This window comes from Nipponia nippon, unplaced genomic scaffold, assembly GCF_047370975.1.
Source record: "Nipponia nippon isolate SJK-2023a ecotype South Korea unplaced genomic scaffold, ASM4737097v1 scaffold_20, whole genome shotgun sequence".
NCBI classification, from domain to species: Eukaryota; Metazoa; Chordata; class Aves; order Pelecaniformes; family Threskiornithidae; genus Nipponia; species Nipponia nippon.
The window spans coordinates 4,757,767-4,782,423 of NW_028262337.1; the positions used below are offsets into that span (position 1 = coordinate 4,757,767).

The 24,657-nt window shown below is 41.4% G+C and overlaps 1 protein-coding gene across 8 annotated transcripts in view; it reads right to left on the reverse strand.

Moving 5' to 3' along the window:
- Nucleotides 1-24,657, reverse strand: part of ARL15 (ARF like GTPase 15) — a 228,881-nt gene that overhangs the window by 165,862 nt on the left and 38,362 nt on the right. The window contains exon 4 of one of the 8 annotated variants that reach the window (XM_087759852.1): nt 22,230-22,268. The exons of the other annotated variants lie outside the window; for them this stretch is intronic. Within the exon in view, the coding sequence (XP_087615978.1) occupies nt 22,230-22,268 (39 nt within the window). The remainder of the gene's footprint in view (nt 1-22,229; nt 22,269-24,657) is intronic. 8 annotated transcript variants of the gene reach the window in all.

Consider the following 24,657-nt stretch of genomic DNA (forward strand, 5'->3'; position numbering starts at 1 on the left):
AGTGCTTATTGTGGATGACTTATTTTAACAAGAATTAACATTACCTTGTGGCTCAGAAGTCTAAACTCTTAACTCCTTTGCATCACTAACATGCCAAGTGAAGGACAATGTTATATATGTGGTATTTGCTTAAGGCAAATTAAGATGCATGATGTGTTACATATATTGGACATTCTTTTGATCTTAACTTGAAACTATTAATCCTTCTAAAGCAGAGTAAGACCCTCTACATATGCTTGGTCTGTGTACTTTGTATCTCTGATCAGCAGAATAAAAACTCCAGAAAATTTTAAAAGAAATACTCTGCCAGTCACAGTAGTGTTAAAAAACAAGCAAGATCGCTAACACTTACCATTCCACAAATTCCAACTATATTTGAAAAGTCATACCAGTCCTATTCTGCATTCCAAATTTCTGCAATATTCATTAGTTTCAGTGTAAGAACCATCATGAGTGGAAGACTGATTGGCTCGTAATGCTTCCTGTGTTGGTTGCACTCTAGATCTACTTTGTTACTGTAGTATATAGAAGAATTTAATCAATCTGCTGAGAAAGAATCTCAGCAACTAGAGCTATTTCAGTGGCTTATTAGCTACTTATTAAAAACAGACTTCATCACTGATACCTTAGAACAGTGAAAACAAAAACCAGATTGCATGCACTTGTTTTTAAAGAATGTGATGTCATTGTTTTTGCCATTATAAATTGATAACTGAAACAAATATTGGCAAAGAAAGCATACATCGTATAAAATAGTAATGATTACTCCATTGCCCATGCATAGGAAAAAATACTGCTTTAACAGTGCAGAATCCTTCCCTTCCAATACAGACAAGAGATGATAAAATTTCAAAAACGAATGAGCAAAATCTTTTATTTTCTGTTCTGTCACAGGGAGCAATTTCAGTTTACACTTTTCAAACTACGTTTTCCCCTAAAAAAATACTGGCATAATGATCCTGCAGTTTTCCACCACTTTACACTGTTTATCATGTGGCAGAAATGTCAGCCATACCCTTTAGCATTTCATACTCATTGGCTTGAGTATTCTCCATGTCACAAGTGAACAGGCATGCAACTTTGCCCGTTCCCAACACATGGAACTTGGGACTTGCAGCAGGGTAGAAAGTTTCACTCAGAAACCTGACCATCTAAAAGTTTTAGAGACGTTCAACTTCTTGATGGTGAAGTCTCCTAGTACTTCAGTAGCTTTTCACACATCATCTAGTGATTATACTTTTCTCTTTACCAGCTGAGCCAATATTCAAATTATTTTATTACAGAATTTTTAATTCATAGGCCTGTAGGAAGAGATTTTAGAACACACCAGCAAGTTCCAGTTGTTTTTTTCTGTAGTTTTACATAGCCTACAATCTCCATCCAAACACCCAAAGAAAAGTGTTTGAATATTGAAAAGCCACTATTCTGCTGTTGTGCTAATTCTACAGTCACATCATGCCATGTTAAACTGTACTGCATGGTAAAGGCCAAGTTTTCATTTTCAGTATCAACACATGCTACACGTACGTGGGGCCTATCAAAACCAATGTATGAAGAAGTGAACTTCACCTATGGCGTAGCCTCATTCCTTCAGTGGGGTTTGCTTGTTTGTTGTTTGGGGGGAAATATCTTTTTTTTTTTTTTTTTTGCAGTTGCCAATTCTAGACACTGGTAGGCTACAGCTTCCAAATCAGACTACTGAACGGACTGCCACACCCTGAAAAGCGGAGGAGGGATTTGGTTTGTTTTTTTACTTGGGAACTATTTGTAGTACTCCTGGGTGGTTACATAGTAACAGTAGCTAAAAACTCTTGCCATCTTTGGCTGTCCAGGAGACTACACCCCTTCTCCAGGAATGTGGATTCAAGCATCCTTATCCATGTATTCATCACCCCTAGGCTGAGTATCACCAAGTGCTACACCCCAGGGATGAGGCGTTTCAACTGAATCAACAGGCAGCCTGCCCTGCGAAGCCGCGCGTGGAGACTGCTCACCCGCGCCCAGCTGCCTGCTGGTCTGTTACCAGATTCTTTCCAAGATCTGGTGCTTGATTTCATGCTAATGAGTGGGAGTGGATCCGTTTCCCCATGAATTTCTGTGATGACGGCAGTCAAGAGATCATCGGTACAGGCCAAATCAGGGGAGGAAGGTTCGTTTCCACAGCAGCTGACTTCAGCAGCGACATACTTGTGGTGGTGTCTCAACCGCAAAACAATTATTAGTTCAGCAAAATTTCCTTTGCGATAGCATTGTGATTATAGGAACAGTTTCAACGCCTACAAAGAGAAAAATGGAAAGCACCATCTCAGAGCACTACATGGAGTTTCAGTAGGCACTCGTATCGCATTACCATGTATTCTGAACACGTATGCCTGCAACATTCTTGTCTGAACAAAAAATGGTATTTAAGAAGTTGCATGGAAAGCTTACAAAAAATGCAACAAATGCTGCTTTACATAGAAGAAAGAGCAGGGAGGGGCCAAAAAATTGTGACACATTTCTTTTACCCAATTCTGTTGTTTGCCAGTTGGAAAGTAGTTAATACAACAGAGGTAAATAGATAAATCAAGGCAGAGACCATTCCACAGTTCAGATTCCCCATGTCTTCCCTGTTCCAGCTACTCCTAGTTTTCTGCTCTATTAAAGAAGCTACTCACTTCAGTAAGCAGTTTTTGTTAGTCAAGTCTTGTATTAAAAAATATTTTGCAGCCTTGATGCTACATTTTTAATACTGGCTACTCATATGCAGTTCTGCACATCAAGAATGCTAGTGTACCACTTCACAAAAATAACTACCTAAGGCACAGGCTTTAGAAAGCAATCATTGTAGATCCTGTGAAACACAGCAAAATCTCCTGTGCATCCGGAACAGGCAGAGGAAGAGAACATAACATTGTCCCTTTTCAAAAATGGGGTTTTACTGACGTAAAAATAAAACAAGTTATGTACCTCACACAGCCATAGTAGGCCCTAGATAGCTCACGTGACAATGTAGAGTTACACACGAACAAGTGATACGAGCCCTTTGGGATAACACACTAAAAAGAAAGAAAACGTGAATTAAGTGGACTCTTATTACTCCCGTACATTACACATATACAGGATGCAAGTTAGCCTAACTTAATTCAGTGAATCACGCAGGTTAGGATTACTTACCTAAACTGTTCAAAAATCAATTTTAATTAAGCTGCAACTTGTGCATACAGTGGACGGTAGCTCAGCATGTACTTACTATCAAAAAGCCATACGGAAACAAAAGAGAAATCTATGAACAGAGCTTGAAAACACCACTTACCTACCTGTCATTAAAGAAAAACCTACCTGGAGAGCAGAAAGACTTAAGACATCTGTTTTCATACAGCTGATTATTTTAACATGAATTTCAGGCTACCCTGCTATGTGAAAACAGTAGCATATTAACATGTTGCTGTCTTCGGGTTCTGTTGGCTTTTTAGTGTCTTTGTCAATGCCCTAAATGTCCTATGTGAAATTAAAATCAGTCAGTCTCTCAACTCCATGCCCTAAATGCAGCAGCATATTAAAAAAAAATCCATTTCCTTTTGTTACTTACAAAGCCATTCTGATTTCCCGCTTTCAGAACAGGCATTTGTTAATGCAAATGCATCAGGCGTCACATTTTTTCCTTATGTTTCAGACGACAATATTGTCAAAAGTACAAATTTCTATTTGTTCAAATTTATTTTGTACTTATACTACATGTGGCACACTGAACGTGCCAACTCTCAAAAATCACACTGCAGTCTGAGTTGCACCCTCCACTAAAAGAAATTGCACTTATAAAATCTAACAAGACCACAGCAGTAAAAACACGGAATAATCTTTGAAACAATCTAAAGCAATTAAGATATCCAGATAAATGTCCTGGGAACTTTCTGAAGGGATACTTGCAACTGTAAATGGAGTGAGGACCAGAAACAATGGACAAATCGAAGCCAAAGAAGTTCAGACTGCATATAAGAAAATGCTTCTTCCCCATGGGAACAGTCCAACAGTGCCCAGAGGGGCTCTGCAGTCCTTATCTTTGATGGTTTCTTCCACTTGGTTTTCAAGACCAGAACTAAGCTGAATAAAGCCCTGAGCAATCTAGTCAGACCTTTAGCTGACCCTGCTCTGACCACAAGGTTGGACTACAGACCTTCCAAGATCCCTTCCAACCTCAATTGTCTTGTGAAAGCAACACAAAGTCTACAGAGCTCTTCTCTGATCTTTCATCTACGCAAGCCTTAGGTGACAACATTTTCTAGTACAGTTTGTAAGTTGACAGTGCCCTTACAAAGCTACCATCACTGACGAGTGCTCTCAAAAAATCTTGAACAGATTATTAATTGGAATAGACTTCCACAGACTGCTTGCTTCAATGTAGGCATGTTGATTCACTGCCAGTTTTGTCCAGGTGCTCAGACCCAAGCACCTGCATCAGCTTAGTCACAAGGCGAGTAGCCACTTCCCAAGTTACTCTTTCTTTACCAGTGAAAACATCTCTAGAGGTGTACCACCACAGGGGTTTTTTTTGCTTGGTTTTTACAGTAAGGGGGGAAGAGAACCTTCTCCCACATTAACTGGAAAGGAATCATCAAGCATCTGCCTGCTTCTGGGAGAGCTGTGGGACAGCTCTGAAGGACTGCCAGATCTATTCGGTATCCTCATTTGTGCAGTGGGCAGGTTGCCAGACTGAGTTAAACCAATACCTGAGGTCTAGTTTATATTCCCAGCTGGGCCAGATATCTGGGATTTAAAACACTGGGTTTGGGTGTGAGGGCGGCATGTGTTGACAAGGGAATTGGGCCATGGCTCTAGAGGACTTCTCTTCTGATGCAAGGTCAGCCCAAGCAGCTCTGCTCTCCCGCTCACCCTGTTCTCCTTGAGGTCTGAACAGATGCAGGCCGTGAGGGGCAGGGGCAGGAACCTGAGGCTGCACTGCAGCCGGGGTGTGGGTGATGGACCCGGGGCCTCAGGAGTGGTGGCCCAGCCAGCAGCCAGTGGCACAGTGCCCCGGCTTCGCCATCAGGGCAGGCAAGCTGCAGGTACCGCTAGCGCCTTTGGGCTGGCAGGGACAGGCTGGTCTCAATTTATTCTTAAAAACCAGGGCCCTCTCTCACCTGCTTTTCACCACTTACTCCACTCCTCTGCCTCCATGCCTTGCACACCAGTTGCCACAGTCTGTTTCCTCCCCGCTCCCACTTCTCTCTGCTCACCTTCAGAGGAAAGGGGAGATGGCAGCACCTTCCCTAGTTAATCACTTGTCAAAAAAATCTCCTTCAAAAAAATAAAATGACAGTGACTTCCCCAAGCACAAAGCCCAACAAGAAGTCCTAAGTCTCGCTGCTTGCGCATCTCCAGAGTTAGGTAACACCGGCGGGCCACCTCTTTCTAGAAGGACATATGGGGAGGGAGCATCTCCGGCCATTACGATCGCAGTACCCGGCACCGCCGACCAGCATCTCCTAAGCTTTCCTTCTCTACTCCAGCCACGTGCTCGTGGAGCAGACCGTCCTTCGCTATGGCAGCAGGGGTCTTTGCCTCTCAGAACTGACAATGGTTTGCAATACACCAGCCTCAGGCACCTGTGTGAGTTTGGGCAGCACAACACACCATCCTGGTGGGAACCTGGCCAGGCTAAATATTTTGTTATTAGTCCCTCTGTTACTTTTTGTAAGTTTAGGCTGCCCCAAAAGTGAGACTTCAGGGGCGGGGGGGAACCAAAGCATGAGAACAAAATACAGTGTGCACCTTTTAGCCCATCTCTGATAATTCACTTCCAATAAGCAACAAAGTTATGTTCAAGTCAGTAATCCACATTCATTAAAGTGATCAATGCTTACATGCTCTATTGTCTTGATGTAGAAGTAATGATTCTTGAAAATTTAAACTGTCCATGTAAAAATCTTTTAGTTGATTGAGACAAGTAAAGACAGCATGAAGTAAGATTTCATCCCAAGTTTTCACCATATCAAAATAAAACCAGAAGTACACTTAAAGAAAAATCTCAGTTCTTAACTTCAAAGAAAAATATCCCATCTAAAGCCTCCAAGGCTGGGTAAGGTTTTCTAATGCACCACGAACAAGGAATAAAAAGTAACCAAGTACAACTTAAGAGTCTTGAAAAAAAAAAAAAGATACCACCTGTATTTATTATATGTAGGTACACATTTCACAACATCCCGTTAAAAGCAAAATAAAACTATAGTGAAGTTAAAATGCTTACTCAACTGTTTAAATGCTGTATTAATATTAGTTAATTTTAAGTTTATATGGAAAATTAACTGGTTAATTAAAATATCTCAATGCAACGGATGCTTATTTTGATAAAATTGGAGCACAGGAAAAAAAGCAAACCCAGAAATATTTCTCCTGTTCTACTTAAAGAAAAACAGAAAATTATGTTTCCACTGAGACATGGAAAGATACAACATGGAGACAAAGTTCGACAAACTATTAGTCCTAGTAGCCATAGATAATACCCCTAAGAAAGAAAAAAAAAAAAGAAGGGGGAAAAAAAAAAAGAAAAAAGAACTGCTCTATGCCTCCTTCACATAAAGGAAAAGAATTTTTATTCTGCCGTTAATGACTTGTTTCTCTGATATCTCATATTCTTTTCACTAAAGAACTCGCACAGAGGAAGGTTGTGTAACAGTCAAACATGTTCAGAACACATAAATCACAGAAATCTACCCAATAAACAAAGATTACACCATCACAATCTCTGACCATGGATTTGCGAAGAATAAACTAGCTGCTTTTTCCAAGATTCATTGGTACGCTGCTGCCTAGCAAAGAGGTCGTGAGCACCCAAAACAGTGCACAGGGAGCACATGCACATTTTGCGGGAATAGTGGACTGCCTGCTGGAGAATCAGCTCTGATTTCCTGGAGCTGATTCTTATCAATTAATATTTACATATTTACTTTTTATTTACATATTTACCAGATATATTTACTTTCTTCCAATGTCACAAAGCTCCTTCAAGCAAGAAAAATAGCAAGAGCAGAGGATAAAACTGTCTATAAAAGGGCTTTATATTTAATCCAATTGTTGTTCTTATTCATGATCAGTAATAATTACTCCTAGCAAACAGGGGAAAGACTTTCCAAAGCACATACCACAGACAAACTTGCAAATTAATTCAAGTATTTTGTGAAATTGTTTCTTCATTAAGTGGTAGCATTCCCCAAATATACAGTTTACTATAACATCTGGATCCTTTCATCATCCCATTACTCCTTTGCTATTCTTGAAATATCCTCGTAACAGGAAAACATTTTCAAAACATGCTCTGGCATGTTCAAGCCCAAAGCTCGCCACTGCAATTCAGCTATTTGAAACTTACACCACCTCTTGTTTCCACCATCAAATGTACCAGCCCGTCCAGCTTAATTTAAAATTTCCCCCACACTCCTGCTTAGCATTCCCACTGCAACACGAATTACCGATGCCCAAAAAAAATAAAAACAAGAAGATACCTCAAACCCCACGACATTTGGCTTATTTTAAATATGCTCTCCTCAAAATCATCTCTCCCCTGGTCAACCATCAGTGGTTCTTGCATTGCATAGTAGCTATGACCCCTACATTTGAGGTGGCATGATCAAAGGAGCCCTGGCCAGACTTGGAAAAACATTTCCACTGAGAATGGACATACTGCCTGTCAAAAGGTTATTCCCACTGCGTACAGGGAGCAGCTCATATTACTCCAGTGTAACATGAAAGTGTAAAATCTAGCCGTAGTAATCCACATACATGTTTTTCTTTCCAAAAAGGGCATATGGGAGACACTGACTGGAACAGAACATCCGTATTATCATTTGCAGGGAGGGGATGGACAGGCAAGGGAAAGCTTCCCTAATCAACCCAGCTGTAGGAATCAGCCTCTTAAAAAAATACTTTAAAAATTATGCCTCTTACCATAGCAATTACTTCTCTTCAGTTGCTTTCCTCCCCTTTAGTTAAGAATTTATATATGCAAATATACATCTACATGTAGATAATCACACACATACACACGATCAGACTTTACACTCTGCGGAAGACAAAATAACTTTGGAGGCGTAAATCTTAATGTCAATGACAGGAAGGCTTTGGAGAACCATTACCATAAATCTGACAAACGCTAATTTGATGGGTGGCTGTATCTGTCTGCTGCAAGACCAGTCTAGACAGTCTATTGAGAAATCCTAAAACACAACTGTTTGTTCCCTGTAACACCATCTGGATATGGCAATAAGAGCCGACCCAGTGCCATTCACACATGGATCAAAGCACATGCTAATGCCATCATGAAGTCATACACATAAAAAATTCAATCTGAGAATTCTATGCAATTTTCCTAAGTCCTCAGTGAAGAAACCTCAGACTTAGCACAACTCAAGCTAAGTGCATGAAGAGGCGGAGAGGGTGGAAAAAAAGAAGAGAATATTTAATGAGCTTGGCCTTCCTGAGGAATGTTAGGCCACCCATTGTATTGGAAAAGGCTCATGTCACACTTCAGTCATGGCACCCATCAGGGTGCCCCTTTACAAAAATTGATCCGGAGGTTTTTGTAATTACCTGTTTCAAACAGAAAGAGTGCCCAGAAATACAAGAAGGTTTCCGAGGTGTAGATCTCGCATTTTCTTATTTAAGACAGAGCTGGCAGAATTTGCAATATTGCAGACAATATTGAAAACCCCTCTCTCATTAAACTGCACCATGGCACTAGATCAAAGCACCAAGGGCCCCCTATTGAACTTCTCTAAATATTACAAACATAAGAGCAAGTCTGGCTATGCAGAAACTAAAAGTAAGCCAATTTTTTTTCTGCCTCCAAAAAACAAAACATGGCTTCCCATGATACAGCTTAAAAAGGTACAAAAAGTACTATATAGCCATACTGCAAACTTTAAATTGATAAAAGTTTCATCCACTGGGGGGGAAAAAAAAAAAAAAGATCAAAGATTACTGGGGTTTTTTTCTGCATAGTTCACTTCCAAGAGTTTCTGGGGTGCTTTTTAAACTACTGCCCTTCAAGAGGTCTTGTAATTTTTACTTAATGTAATGCATTATGTAACAAATTCAACAACCTGCACAAGACATTTAGCTTTGTCATAAAATCCACCAATTTTTTTTTCTGTGAAGTAACCGCTAATACTAAGCTTCCAGCAATTATATTGTTCCCAACCTTTTTACCATTGAGACTGTATTTCCCATTTAACTCTGTTTTCTTTTTATGATGTAAAAGTTTACAACAAGCAGTCGTTAGTCTTTCTGGGAAAACTACAGTGTGAAGCCAGTTTGCTGATACTGAAGATGTATCCAGACAGAAAGCAACGGCAGGTTTTAACAACCATTTTGATACAAGCTCCATCTTTAAAAAACTGACATCCTATCATTTAAGTCTTTTTCTCTAGTCTTTTGAAAGCAATCTAAACACTCACGGGGAGGGACTTCATATAGAAAACATCTGGGCAAGACCACAATCCTAGCTCCTTAAATACTTAAATTAAAAAATGAGAAGTGGCAAAACTTATTTCTGCCACCATGTGCAGTTCAATGCAAGTTAAATAACTACTAAAACTGCATTTTGAACTTTTATAGTCTGATGCTAGTAATTTCTTTATTCCCAAAAAACAGAACTAGCATGTTAACAAGAATGGCCTGTCATAAAATACTGCATCCCTAATATAATGTTTCATAAAATTACCATAGAAAAATAAACTCCTTAGTTCCTTTACCAAACCTGCAAAAATTCTGTAAATCTGCACACACACACACAAAAATCACTGGAACTAAACTTGCAAACACAAATAATTTAATAAAACTCTCAGTGTAACTTGAAAAAGTATATACTTCTAAGAGTACAGTTATGGAGTTACAACAGCTATACTGTGGTGCATCAGTGAAATACAACAGTAAAAAAAAAAGTACACTCTACAGTCTTCATGATATTCTAATTCAGTACCTATAGAAATTTACAGTCGTCTTAAAATTTAAATATCTAAGTTCTGTATATGGTTTTTAATAAAAACTTCAGAAGAGAAACAAGTTCAGACTGTTATGGGGATAAAATATTCTGAGGAACTTTCTGCTAACGTGCCATCAGAAGGGCGAATTATAACAACTTTTTTTGAAGTGATATAGATTAAACACATTTTTTTCTTTTTTTTTCTAGAAGATTAACATTCCAACAAAAAAAAGGGGGGGGGGGGGTAGGGAGGGACAGAGAAAACGTATTTTTGCAATCAGATTGCTTTTTAGGACAAAAAAAAGTGATCAAGTAGTCTTTCCGTTCAAAGTGTGCTCATGGATAAACAGAAAAAAATCTCCACAAAGATTTCCGGTACTAGAAAAGCCATGAGAGACTGGCCCTGACTTAAGACTCAAAAGACTGATAAACTATGAGTCATCAAGTTTTCAGCCTGCAGAGATGTTTCAATATGGGGAAGTGGGAGATTTACGGGAATGAACTGTGCATCACGAACCAAGAGTTGTTTCTGCAGAAAGCAAGTAATTCCCCTTGAGGTAAAAAGTTAGGAACGTACATGTCGCAGTGACTTCTCATTACATTTGCAGTGGCATTAATGGCATCATGTTAGTATTAGGCTCCTTTATGTCTGAACCACGTACAGAACAAATAACGGAAGAACACATATTCACTTAGCGTCTATCTATAACTAAATGCCTATAACCTCCAAATTTCTACATGGATAATCGCCTTCGGAGAACTAACCTAGCGCTAGACAGAACACTCTGTAACCGGGCTAACGAATGCTTCGGCAGCAGACCCGCAGCGACGGGCACGTTACGCAGGGTCCAGCGCTCCTGCGAAGGCCGCTGCAGGCGTGCGGCGGGACAGCACTGCCACCTACCGCTCGCGGCCGCCGCACGCGCCCCACGCGCGCCGCCGCCAAACCGCCGCCTCCCCCCAGCGCCCGGCGGAGCAGAATCGACGGCTGGCCCTGGAGAAGCCCTTCTCAGGGAAGATACTGGCACCAGTGAACTCCTCCAGTAATTCTGTAATTCTACGTAATATAAAACAGAATGCCGCGGGTTTTTTTAAAGAAACGCCTAAGAAGCAGCGAAGTGCAGCGCAGAGCAGCTGCTCCCCGGAGCGGCGCTGGCTCTCGGGGTCACCGGGCAGCTGTGCGGGGCCCTCCGCTGCCTTCCCACCAACCCAGCTGTACCCCCCGGGAACACTGACACAGTCCCTTTTCCATTTTTCAGTCCTTTTCAGAGCATAGACGTAATTAAATCTGTCTGTAGCCTGAGAAGCTACCAATTTTCACACGTAGGCAAACATTACAAGGCTACGCAAATCACATTGCCAGTGTTTTAAGTGCAACAATCATTAGTTTTTCAAATTTTAGCATAGAAAATTTATTTCCAGCAAATGCCACAGACTCAAATCATACCTCCACTTAAAATAAAGCTTGTGGATAAACCATGCACTAGGTAATAAAAAGATACTTCATTCAGCTGCTTAAAAGAGTTGCCAGGAAGTTACTGACAGGCCAATTCATTTCAATCACAATCTTGATACGATGAAGAATTTAGTAAAAAAGAAGCACAAAGATTTATTTGTGCCACTGACTTTCTCACTGAAAGAAAATAAGTTTGTCTGGTAAGTTTCAAGGGTTATACTTGAGAATTCCACTCCAAAAGTGCTCTTCAAATTAACAACAAATTTGCATCCCCTAGAAACTGACACACATAATTTAATAAGGAAAGAGATGATGGATTTTGTTAATGGAACACATCTCACAGGGTATAATCATAATGATGAAACTACTGAAACTTAATCTCTAAATACACTGAAGACAAATTGAAGCATCCCATTATGAAAACCAAAAAAGTTATCACTGCTTTGCAGGGTACAAATAGCCATGTAATCACTGCAATCATAAGGTAAGTACCATGTAATTAGAGTACATAGTTATTCATGTCTCACAGGTTACATGGCAATAAAAGCAGGTTAGCTGTTACCATATTTAGTAATTCAGAGTTGATGGTGACAGTTGGCGGATGCTGAAGATAACTTTAAAAAGGCGAGAACAATTGTGAAATCTGTAATTACAGTATTGCAAAGTTACACATTCAGAGGGTTTTGGTTTGCTGCTGTTTTGTGGTGTTTTGGGTTTTCATTTTTCTTAAGACAGATTCTATCAAAATGTGAATGACCTTTCAGAAACCACAGGTGCAGTCTGCCCTTAGAGATCTGCAGAGATGTTATAGGTATGGTGGTCCTGGAACTTCTTAAACAAAACAATTCATTATCGAAACATAACCAAAATATCAACATTTAATTTTGCATTGCTTCACAGAGCCAAAGATCACCCAAAGATTTTGCCCTCTAGGCTTAATCTATTTTTGCTGTGTAGCTTCTCTTGCATATTTCTCTTTCAGTGGTACCTTTACGTACAAAGCTCTCCCGAAAGACTGCTGCAGTCACTCTACGCCTCTTTCTTGTTAAACAGTTTTTCAGAGAATGTTCAAAAATACTTGCTCTGCAGAACCAACAAAAGCAAGTCTCTCTATTTTCTATACCTAGTAGACAAAAAGAAATACAGATGAACTGGAAAGCTAAAAAGACTCAATTTTCATACAGTTCTGATCGGAAAGTGCTGACCACATTAATCATTCTCTCTCTCCAAAAGATCTGGGAACAGATTTTAATCTGCAAGCTGCTAGACTATCAAATTCAACCTGGAGAATCCATTGGGAACACAAAGAAATTAACTTTCACATGTCTGGTGTGATATATACAAATTATTACCTTTTTCTTCTAAGGTACATTGCCCTTTTTACTTGAAGTCACCAGTGAACAAGAGACAAAGGCAAACACTATCTGTAAAGAGCCACTTTTTAAATCTTCATTGTAGAAAAGCAAAACTTGGGAACTGAAATCTAGATGATGCTTCCCTTGGTAGTTCCCCCTTTTTATATCTGAAGAAAGATGATCAGCTTTGCACCTACCCTAAGTCACCTACAAATTAGAAACCTAAGAACGAATTATTTCTTTACAGCCAGTAAAAGGAAACAGGCACCTCCAAATGCAGGACTCTTCTCATTCTAAAATCAATGTTTAAGGTCACAGGTCTACTTCTTCTATGTTTAGATTTAAATCCCACCTGTAGTAAAGAAATAGTTATCAACAGGATGCTCATATTGAAAATGAGTTAGGCTATTTCATTTTTCTTAAGCAAAAGATATTAATTCATCTGTGGCACCCTGATTAAAATCTTCTGTCTTCGTTAACAGAGTATCAGTTGTCCCCTCAACGCAAGACGATTTCTGACTGGGAATTAATACTGAAAGAAAATTATATGAGCTGCAAAAGAACAGAAGGAGAAATGAGTAGCTAGAATTGTTAAACAAAGAGGTTTTTAAATTGTCCTCTTCTGATGAAAAAAAAATTCCATTATTAGATGGAAACTGTAGGATTGCTGACAGTAACAAAGAAAAGCAGGAGAAGTTTAACACACACATCTGTTTGAGAAAAAGCAAACAACATTCTTATGATGATGATGAAATAGTTTCCATTCCAAGAGTCACTCAAGAAGATGTTAAGCAGCAGCTATTAATTGGACACTTATACATCAGCAAAGCTGGATAACTTGGATACAAGTGTGCTGAAAGAGATGGCATAGGTACTGGCAGGACTGGTAATGCTTGTCATTAAGGTTTGAAAAACTGGAACTGGAAAAGTTCACAAGAACAGAAAGAAGTGCTATGTCAATATTTACAAAAGACAAACTGGATGCCCTAAATAATTACAGGCCTGTCAGTCTGAAGTAGATTTTGTGAAGAAAAATAATTTTTATGTAGTGAAATAGCTGATGAAAGATTTTATTATGAACAATTAAATTAAATTACACAATGAATGCCCATGAATAGGCCTACAGACAATCGACTTACCGGTTTTAAACTGGGTTTAAAAAAGTATGTCTTTATGTAATATTCTTGGTCTTCTGGAATACACTCAGTTTGGCACTGTAGGACACTTTGTTTAATCCATTAGAACAATTCAATATCAACAAAGCACTTTTAAAATTGTATAAGTTTATTTGATTTATGGGCTCCACGATATACCTGTAAACAAGGAGCTTTCATTTAGTGATGCATTTCTAGTGTGATCCCATAGGTCCTGCCCATGCTGTCTGACATTTAACAGCACCCATCCCAAAGAAGCCCAAGATCATCAACAACAGAGAAACAATACTGATAAATAATGAAAAAGCCAGCTTGCCGATACATTACCAGGTGGCTAGTACCACCGCAATATAATTTGGAATAAACACTCCTTGAACAAATCTACAGGCGATAATCCTGTTTCAAGCGACTGGATGTGTACTGGGTTTCCTGGAGAGAAGGTCGCAGAAAGCAAATCACAGGCCATGTTGACTACTCTGAGCACAGGTAATGGTAGGTATAACAAGAAACCCAAGGGTGCGTACATTTGCATCTAGAAACAAAAAAAGACGGTGGTATTTTCTGCCCTGGAAAATAATGCCTCTGAAAATGCTTTTGGGCATGGTAGCTAAATTTTCACAGGGCATCTGTAAGGATCATAGCCTCAAAGGACTGATGTCTGCTTTGGAGATTAGGGAATTACCAAGTTGGAAAAGAAAGGTTTTATGATGTCTGTAGTTGTCACAAGAATAATTCCCATTGCACTGCTGTTGTCTGCACTGATGTCCCCAAAGAAGAGTGTTCAAATATGCAAAAAATAGAATCAGAGGTCACGGAAGAGTCATTAGGATGAGTGAAAGATTAGAAAAAAATCTCTGATAATTCAGGGCTTGAGGGACTCATAATATTTGCCTTATTAGAAAAGGAGCAAAGAAAATCTCCCTTGAAACATACAGAAGAGGATCAAAAATGCTATAGGCATTCATTAAAGGAGAGGCAGTTAAACACTAGAACATGTTGCCCAGACTGTAGTGGATTTTCTACTACTGGAAATATTCATATCCTAATTAGATACTTTGACTCTCGCCCCAAAAAGGTGTTTTAGTTTAGAGGATATCTGTAGACTTTATTATGAATAAAGACAAGGTAATCAAAACAATGCATTCTGGATTTACACCTATTCATTTGTACCAGATAACCAACAACCATGGCTTTACTAAAACAGATAGAAGGTAGTGGATGTCCTCGAGATGAGTATTTCCGTGCTCGGTTCCACAAGTGCCATCGCGTGCTGTGCATCTCGCGGTGCTGGCAGAAGCCTGTATTATGCTGAAGCATCTCAGACATGGAGATCAACTCACATTCAGAGCAGAAGGAACTCTAATGGGGACAATACAGAGTTCACTAAGTTAAAACTGTTAAAGGCTGAATTTGGCTCATGGCGCTTCAGGCAGTTCGGACAGAGCAAACAGCACAAAGTAAACACAAATCCCCATTTATAACACAGCAGCCCAATCTTTTCAACGCTGAGCAAAAAATAACTTTCAGGACACCGGTGCACATCAGGCCCGAGAGGAAAAGCAAACCTTTCCCTGGAGGTGATGGAATCTCCTCTGGGACAGAGCAGCAGAAAAAGCTTCCTGTTTACCTGGCCTGTCACAGGGACTGCAAAACATGCAGAAGCAGAAATCACTTCAGCAAGAGGAAGAAGAAAAGAAAGGAGGCAGAGGGGGAACAGGAACACCCTTGTGTCATTTTCCCTTTCCCTCCCCGCTCCAGCCATGAAGCCAGCAGCAGGAGCTGGTTAAGGAAAGGCAGGAGACCTGCAGGTGTTTAAGTGAGGTGATTGCTACTCCTGCTACCACTTAGCATGTTCCTTTGTCCCTGCAACTGAACACAAGCAAGGAAGCATTTTGCTCGTCCAGTCCCATGTGCCAAACAGAGTAAGCCTGGAAGTCAGAAATGACTACCTCCCAAAAGATGGACCATATTGACTTCAGTGTACTTCATCTGGCTGCCCACTTCAGGAAGCTTTTTATAAACTTTAAATTCTCATTCCATGATAGGTGCATCTCACTGAATTCCATTGAAAATGCATCCAGACTTCTGTAAAAGAAATTCAGCTTTTCTTGCAGGCGTCACTCCAGAGAACCTCAGATCCAAGAGTTAAGATGTGCTGTTCACCTCTCTTACATCAAATAGTAAAAGGTTCTCCAGGCTAACTTATGCTGCCGGTCACATGTCTGCAATCCCTATGATTTTAATAGAGGTGCCCAACGCTGACTAGAGTTCAGTGAACTGTTCTGGAAGTGCCTGAAAGGCACAGAATCCCAGCAATATTTTAGTCAGTGAAGCAAGTAGAACCAGCTCCCAAGACATACAGAGCAGACAGTTTGTCTTAAACAGTAATAGCTTTTATCTACTCCATTTGGAGAAGTAATAAACTATAAATTTTTCATTTCAATCCAAAAATAGTCTATGTGTGTGTGCAAACAGGTCTGCAAAGTCTGCACTACCTCAAGAACTGCAATGGTGTCTGTAGATGACCATTACCAGGTAGCAGTTTAGACAGCTTTTATTCAAACCAATGCAGTAGAGAAAATTCACCGTAAGTGCGGTGAGCTTGAAAGGAAGGACAGTTACCAAACCATCATTCAGATATAAGACAAGATCAGGTCCTGCTGAAACCACACTTCCTTTTCCCAGCTGGGAACTTATTAGAGGGAAACCTCACAACTGAGAAAACATTTCAGAGAAGAGTGTGTATACACACACACATTGGAACAGATTACCAATTGTTAGGCTAGTGAAGGCAAGCACATTTCTCTAAAGCAATCCCTTCTCCTCTCAGGAGATAAATCTTATGCAAACAATAATTGCTGGCAATAAAAACATAAGATGTCAACAGCTTTCTAGTTTGTTATGCTATTTAATATCAAGTTTGTACCAAGCACAGTGTGGGAATCAAAAAAAAATACTGAAAAATGCACAAAGTTATTTGTAATGTTATTCAGGTCAAATTCAGAACAGTTTAGTTAGAAAAGCCTGGAATGATTCTGAACTACAGGAGGCCTTTAAGAGTCTTGGAGATGTCGTCATGAGCAAAACAGGCACAAACAAAAGAGTCTTAAATATGAGACAAATCTGAGGTTAAATTGAGCCAACGTGGATAAAAACAAAACACCAAAAACATACTCCACCTGGCATGAAGCTCTCAGCAAGCCACAACACAAATGTTGTCAGTCCTCTCTGTGTAGCAAAATGAAAAAGATGGTGCTAAATGGACAATACAGCATTCTAAGAAAATTCCCCCTGAAAATTCAGTTCACATTTAATAACTTGCATATAAAAATCGTATAAACCACACTTTTTCCATAACAAAGCTTAAATATGTTACCTGAAGCAATTTATCATCAAGTTGAAATGAAGTTATTGTATTTGAGATAGATAGCAGTTTGCAGATAGAAGACGTAGGCTCCTACCTTGCACAGTTTTATTTCACTATTTAGGGATTATTTAGCACACATTAATGCCACAGAACGTTCTTCAGTTCCCACGTGCAAACAATTCCTATCTGGCGTATGGCATTTGTCACTTACTAATCTGAAAAGACTGAGACTAATTCATGATCTGGAAAAACCTAAACAGTAATGCCCAGATGTATGATAAAGGACATCTGAGAACAAAATTTGGCACATGTTCCCTCAGAATTTGTGTCTTGATGACTGATGATACAGGTCTCCTAGACACAACAGCCCAGTTCAAGACAAGGCTCCTCCTTTGAGCGTGAAACCAAAAAGAAAGAAAAGCTTATGAAAATTTCTCAGCAATTTATGCTGAACCAGGTGACGCAAAGTTGGCACTGGAATGCTACCTTGGTTAACATCCTGATTTGGACCAGATACTTCTAGGTCTAATATGAACAGTGCATCAACCTCACATGAACAAGGAAAAAGCCTTTAACATGCAGGCAAGACTTCTTCGGAAAATGCCAGAAGTACAAGAGCATTCATGGAAGCCTCATGAAGACTGACCCACTCTCATGTAAGAGGAACAGTACCGTTTTAAGAGATTCTTCTGAATATTGAATATAATCTTATGAGAAAAGGCTTCTGTTGTTAGGAGTTATAGCAGTTAAATAACAGCAGTTAAATAAAGGTTATCAGAAAAACACTGGGCCAGGATGGACACAGAAGAGATTACTGCATCAGCCAACAAGGTATGAAAGGACAGCAAGATCTGAAACATCACAAACCTTTAAGAGAAACAAAACCAACGCTTCCCAAAATTTTGCTAGCATTACAGCTTACATAAGAAATACAGGAATCATGTGAGCAGAAAAATAACTCTACTAGCAAAAGTGATCGGTTTTCTGGGCTTAAATCTTTACATCAATTTAGCTTTAGCATCAAAACTTCACTGAGTTACACTATTCCACCTTCAACATTTTACTTTTTGTCTGTGGCTGGGACAATCAGCAACGAAAAGGAGCTAGAAGAAACAGATGATAAAACAACAGGTGGGAACAACCGAGAAGATCTAGAAGGTACAAAGAAATAAGGCTCGTGGAAATGCAACCGGATGCGGGTAAGTCAAGTCTTCACTCAGCAGCTGAATGAATTCTCTAAGGCTTCCACTGGAGAGAATTTTATGATCTTGCAGAGTAAATCTCAAGACTTCACTATTCCCTTTCACAGAAACTGAAGGATTTGTATTAAAAAAACATTTTTTCAGTACGTTGTCCATTAGGAACAAGACAAACATGACCAGAACACCCTTGATCACCTTCCTTTGTATTAGCTGTTCTTTCACTATTTTCTACAAAAACCTGAGAACTAGCCTCACCATGCATTACCTTCTATAAATCTTGAGAACAATACTAATCCAAACTTCAGCACTATGCTGCAAATAAGCTGAATGCAGGACTTACAGTGCTGCCACAAACAAACACACTGTGTTGGTTCATCAAATGATCTAACAGGTGCTTTATAGAGCATTTACAGTGGAAGTAAAGGTTGATGACCTTTTCCTTCATGGTACAAAACAAAGGCATGCATGGAGTGGACACTTTTCAGTCTACATTAACTCAAAGGGATGCAGCAAAAGGTTTCATGAGACAGCTCACTGCTGTCAAAAGGGTAGGTTCACCCCTTTCTGTGTCCCTTCCCAGTTGCATATTCCTGCCCCTTACATGCCACCAACCCTTGGTGCTAATCTGATCCCTCATATGAGACCACTGAGTTCACTGAACTATCAGAAGACTAACATAAGGGTGAAAAAAATAAGCCAGCTTGCTCAACTGGCAGAAAACTAAACAGGAGAGTATGGAGAGTATGACCACCACAACACACTTTATCCCCCATGCCAAAGCAAGGGGAAAAGGGGGTCATAAACCTTGAAGCAAGGCTCCCCTTTCAGCATCCAGCTGGTTTTGGCAGCTCAGCTATCCCATGAAGCCTCATTCTAACCATTCCCTTATTTTACAGGTTTAAACATTTATCTAGAAAAGAATTTGAAAATATCATGCGACAGCTATCCATAACATTACGAAATAGGTAGGCGTTGCAGTGAATCAACAAGGTCTCCAGGCTCTAGCTCAGAACTTCCCAGATATTTTTTCTAATTCTCATTCCCTTGAGTCTGAAAACTCACTCACTCTTGAACAATGAAGTGTTAACTAAAGAGTTAAGTACTCGTTTTTCATTTGCATTTTTTTTTCAGATAAAACCCATTCTCCTTCTCATTTGGAGCCACTGCTGGATTTCAATGCTGGCCTAACTTGTTGGTTTGCATCCTGAGGTTTCCTGTAGGCTCTGTTTGTTCTCAAATATATCTGGAATCGTTCTTCTCTGTAGTCCTTGGCACTCATCAGCACTACGTCTTCATGAGCTTTGCAATACAAGACCTAAGGTGAGACAATTCAGAATCTGCCCCCACAAGGACACAACTGTCTAACCAGAAGGGATTTACATTGGTTCTCTTTTCAAACCAGACCAATCCATCTTCCTGGCATGTCTTTTTCCAGAGTGACTAATAGCTCAGACAAGATAATGGAAATGGCAGAAACGCAAACTGAAGAGTAAAGGTGTCACAGCCAACTCCTCCCCGCCTCAAAAATGCTGCACCTATTTGAAAGAATTAGCTATGTAAAAACAACTCTGCCTTGAAAAGTCACAGTGACAACTTTGCTCTTTCTCTTCTGTAAATACTCTAGAATCGGAAAACAAAAGATGGATTAAGTTCCTTCTCGAAGGAAAACTGCACAATGATCCAGAGATGAAGCAGTTGCGAAAACAGTAAGAAGCATCAATTACTTCAGTAAGCTAAAAAGTGGCTACTTCAAAACAACAACAAAAAGAATAAAAAGGGGTATTTTCTCCACACACAAAATATAATTAGACAGCAAAACCCCACTGTTATAAGATACTACAGAATCCAGTAATTGACAAGAATCAAAGAGGGTCTAGCCATTTACACAGCAGCAAGCACGCTCAGAGAGCTACAAAGCTAGGAAAAAAAACCAGACGGATTATAAGAAAAAAAAAATGTTTAAAACCAGCCTTTAACCATTAGGCATTGCATAAAATCCTCATAAACATGCAGATTATTCCACATGTTCACTATGGGAGTTTTTTATGTTTTTACTGAACGTTGGAGACTGTGCTCCCAGCTGGATCACAGGTACAAAGTATGACAGTTTTCATGTTCTTATCTCCCACACAAATGCTACAGGGAGTAAAAGCTCTACTATGCATTACTCTAATGCCACAGACAGTTTGCTTCTGTAAAAATCAAACTGGAAAAACCCAAACACAACAAAACTAAGGCAAACCATACAGAGCCTAACAGCTGTACAGATTTGCAATGCAACTGCAAACAGACCACTGCAGACTCTCTCTAGCATTTCTCTTCCTCCCCTTTCTCACCAGTTCAGGCAAGGGGGAAGATGGCTATGGGTTGTCACCCTCCCTGCAGAGCAGCAGCAACTGCAGAAGCTGGCTCTCCCTTGGCTTCCCACAGGACAAAAGCCTAGAAATGTTGTGCGCTGCAGGTAGAATGGTTGCTACCACCATGACCCTCAGATGCCAGGCTGAGGGATCCACACGCCCAGAACTTCCACTGTGCGGGAAGGGCCTAGTTTCCAGGAGGTGCTACACTGAACCATTTCACACGCCCCAAATGAACCACTCTGAGCTAGCTCTCACTTTCTGCAGCGTTGACTGCCTCTGGTGAGCTACCCCCAGCCTCGCAGGCTCTCTGTACTCTTCTACACACAGTTTCTGGCCACCCCTGTTCTACTTCACTTACAGGTGCTCTTGCTTCCAAGCTTTATTCCCCGCTCCCTCCAGCCTCCTGTATGTACCTCAGACCACACAGTCTCCCGGTAGTTGCTCCAGATGCTGACAAGTCACTTGGCTGTCAGGTCACCCCGTCTTGTACTGAAGGCACAATAACACTAGGGAAAACAGTGGGAAAAAACCCCAAACAACCAAAAGCAGCTTTTTCTCCCCTATCTGCCCCAGCTCCGAAGTTCACCTTCCTAAACTGGCCCCAGTCTCCTCTCACCCTTCTCGGCACAATAAAACTTCTTCACTACACCCTCCCCACTGGTAGGGATCTAAAATCTGTTCATCCCCAGTAGGAATGAGGGCTCCGTGTCTTAAACTACAGCTTAAATCGACTTTGTCTGCAAGCAGTGTTTGCCTAACGTGGCATGCCAGGTCTTCAGTGAAACACGAATCCTCATCTCACTACAACGCTGAATGTTTTCCAGCAGCTGCTCCTGGGCTACAGGCACATAATCCCTTGTTTTACAGGCACAGAAAGCAGCCTTATGGTAAAGTAAGAAACGGGGACAATCCGAAAGCGCTGAGCAAGCCGGCGAGCTGTATTCACGAAGTAAAGAAGAGCGGGCTTCTCCTGCCGGCGCGCCGGGACGGGGCTGGCGCCGGGCGGCGGGCGGCAGCGAGCGGGCGGGGAGCGCGGGGAGCACGGCCCGCCGCCCCGCCGGCGCCACAGCGCCCCCCGCCGGCCGCCAGCCCACACACCGCCCGCGGCAGCGCCCCGCAGGCCCCACGGGAGTTAGGCGCCAACGAGAAGTCGCTTCGTTTTGGTTTGGGGGGTTTGGCGGCTGGTGGTTGTTGTTTGTTTGTTTGCTTTTAACGGACTTTAAAAAAACCTCCCTGAAAATACATTAAATTGATAAGACTTGTGAACTGCAATCTCAGTGGTCCGCTACCAAAACGCGACTGACTTTCTGGAAGACTGAGATCTGGTATTGAGACAACGGCAGCTGAGGAGACTCACCTGCTGAATTCTCCCTCTACCTCTGCTGGAGTGCGTTTGTCAGTGTTCAACTTTTTAATCTGCAAAATAACAGTTTGCTAAATGAGTTCTTAAGTAATTTTCTAATGCCATTGTCTCTTAGCTCTTCCTAACAGAACAGATCCGTAACTGAAAGCCACACCCGTAACACAGGGAATTCTAAAGACAACTACAGAAACTCGGTTTAACCCAGTGGGATATTCAGGAGACACAAGACAACCATACAAACCTAGGTACTGTATAAACCAGAGGAAGCACACTGCACTCTATTAACACAGAAGGAAAGTGGGAAAGTTTTACTAACATCTTCTAAAAGTTCTTACCTGGTCTCTTATGTCTTACCTGTCAGTATCAGAAAACAGCAAAAGTAAAGACACAAATGAAAGATTTCCTCCCAAAAAGCGAAAGAAGTCTGAATAATCCAATAACTACCTTGGCTTTCGCTTATTTAAACCCAACAATGAACTATCGTAAGTATCTGAATCAGCTACACACCTTAGTCATGTTCAGGTACGTTCTTTAAATTGAAGATTGTAAAAATGTTGAAGGAGTATAAGAAGTGGTCAGAAAATAAACCAAAAACGTTGATGTTTCAGAAGACCTTACTTGAAGTTTGCCTCTTTGCTGTGCTTTAGCTTCTTCTGCTGTGTTACAAGTTTAAGACACTTAATCCCTTTCCTCTTCAGAAAAACTGCTGTCCGCACTACTGTGCCAAAAAGATCACCCACAGACTGTCCATGAGGAGAATTTCCAGCAGTGTGTGAGAACAGAGCCAGGGGTTACATGGGAGACTGTTGCCACAGAAGGGCTGCACCCAAAGATGGTGCTGGCTGATCTCAATGGTGACCAAGATGGGGGAGGTCCCAAACAAGTGTAAGAATGCCAATGTCATGCTATCTTCAAAAAAAAGCCTGTCCAGGGAACTACAGGTTGATCAGTCTAATTTTGGTCCCTGGGAAAGTTACAGAGCAAGACCTCTACAAGAGGAAAAACATTACAGTCTGCATAGGCAGACAATTTAGATGGATAAAAAATGGCTGGATGATTGGCTTAGAGGTAGCAGTTAACGGCTCGTACTCCCTGGACTGCAGTAACAAAGTGGAGAACTACAGGGGCCCAGCCTGTGACCCGTCCTGCTTAACAACTTTATCGGTGACCTGGGAGGAGTCACTCTTGTCAAGCTTGCAGATGACACCAAACTGGGGGGAACAGCCAATGCGCTGGAGGGCAGGGGCCCAGAGGGCAGGGTGGAAGGACAGGGTCTTGTGCAGTTTAGCACGGAGGAATGCCAAGCCCTGCCCCTGGGAAGTCAAAGCCTCAGGCAGCGGTCTAGGCTAGACACCGCTTGCCTGGGCAGCAGCTCTGCAGAAGAGTCCTTGGGGCCCTGAGGGACCGCGAGCTGCACAGGAGCCACCCTGGGGCTGGCAGCAGCAAAGGCCAGCAGCATCCAGCACTACAGTAGCACAGGCGCAACCAGGAGATGGAGGGAAGTGAGGATCCCCCGTGACTCAGCACTTCTTAGACCACACCTAGATACGATACTGAGTCCTCTGGTTTGGGCTCCCTAGTCCAGGACACTGCCAAACTACAGCGAGCCCAGCAGAGGCCCACCAGGATGCTCAGGGGCTGGAGCACCTGCCCGGCGAGGGGACCCTGAGGGACGGAGCTGCTTCAGCCTGGAGAAGGGAAGGCTTTGAGGGCACCTCAGAGCAGCCTTCTCCGGCCTACAGGCAGGTCACTGACAAGACAGAGCCAGGCTCTCTCATGGTGGCTGGATGAGAGACAGTGGGCACAAGCTGAAACAAGACAAGTTCAGCCTGGAGATAAAGGGAAACCTTTCTCCCTACGGGGACAGCGCAGCAGCAGTGCAGGTCGCCCAGAAGCGCTGTGCGGTGTCTGTTCTTGGAGGTTTTCAAGACAGACTGCATAAAGCCCTGAGCCACGTGGTCTGACCTCCTTGCTGACTCTGCTTTGAGCAGGAGGTCAGACTAGAGACGCCCAGGATTTCCTCCAGCCTTAACTGTGGCATGACACTGTCTACAGTGCTGTCAAGTTTCAATAGAAAACTGAAAGTCTAGTGAGCTCTTTAACCTTTCATTCACATTAATCATACCTGTTAATTTAATAGGTGACCAGAGTCCTGCAACAAATCCAATCTGTAAGCTGACAGCATCTTTTCAAAGCCACTGTCATGGAAGAAAAACACACAGAAGTTTGATAAACCTACTAACTTGGATCCACAAGCCTGCATGGTATCATCTTCCACTCTTTTGAAGACTGGGGAGGAGGGGGCTTCATAAGTACCATCACACTGCGTATTGTATATACTCATCAGAAGTACAAAGAGAACTGCACGACTCTTCAAGCAGGTAATACAGTAACAACAAAACAAAGTCACATGTGCCAGAGCTCAGTGCTGCTCCACCTGCA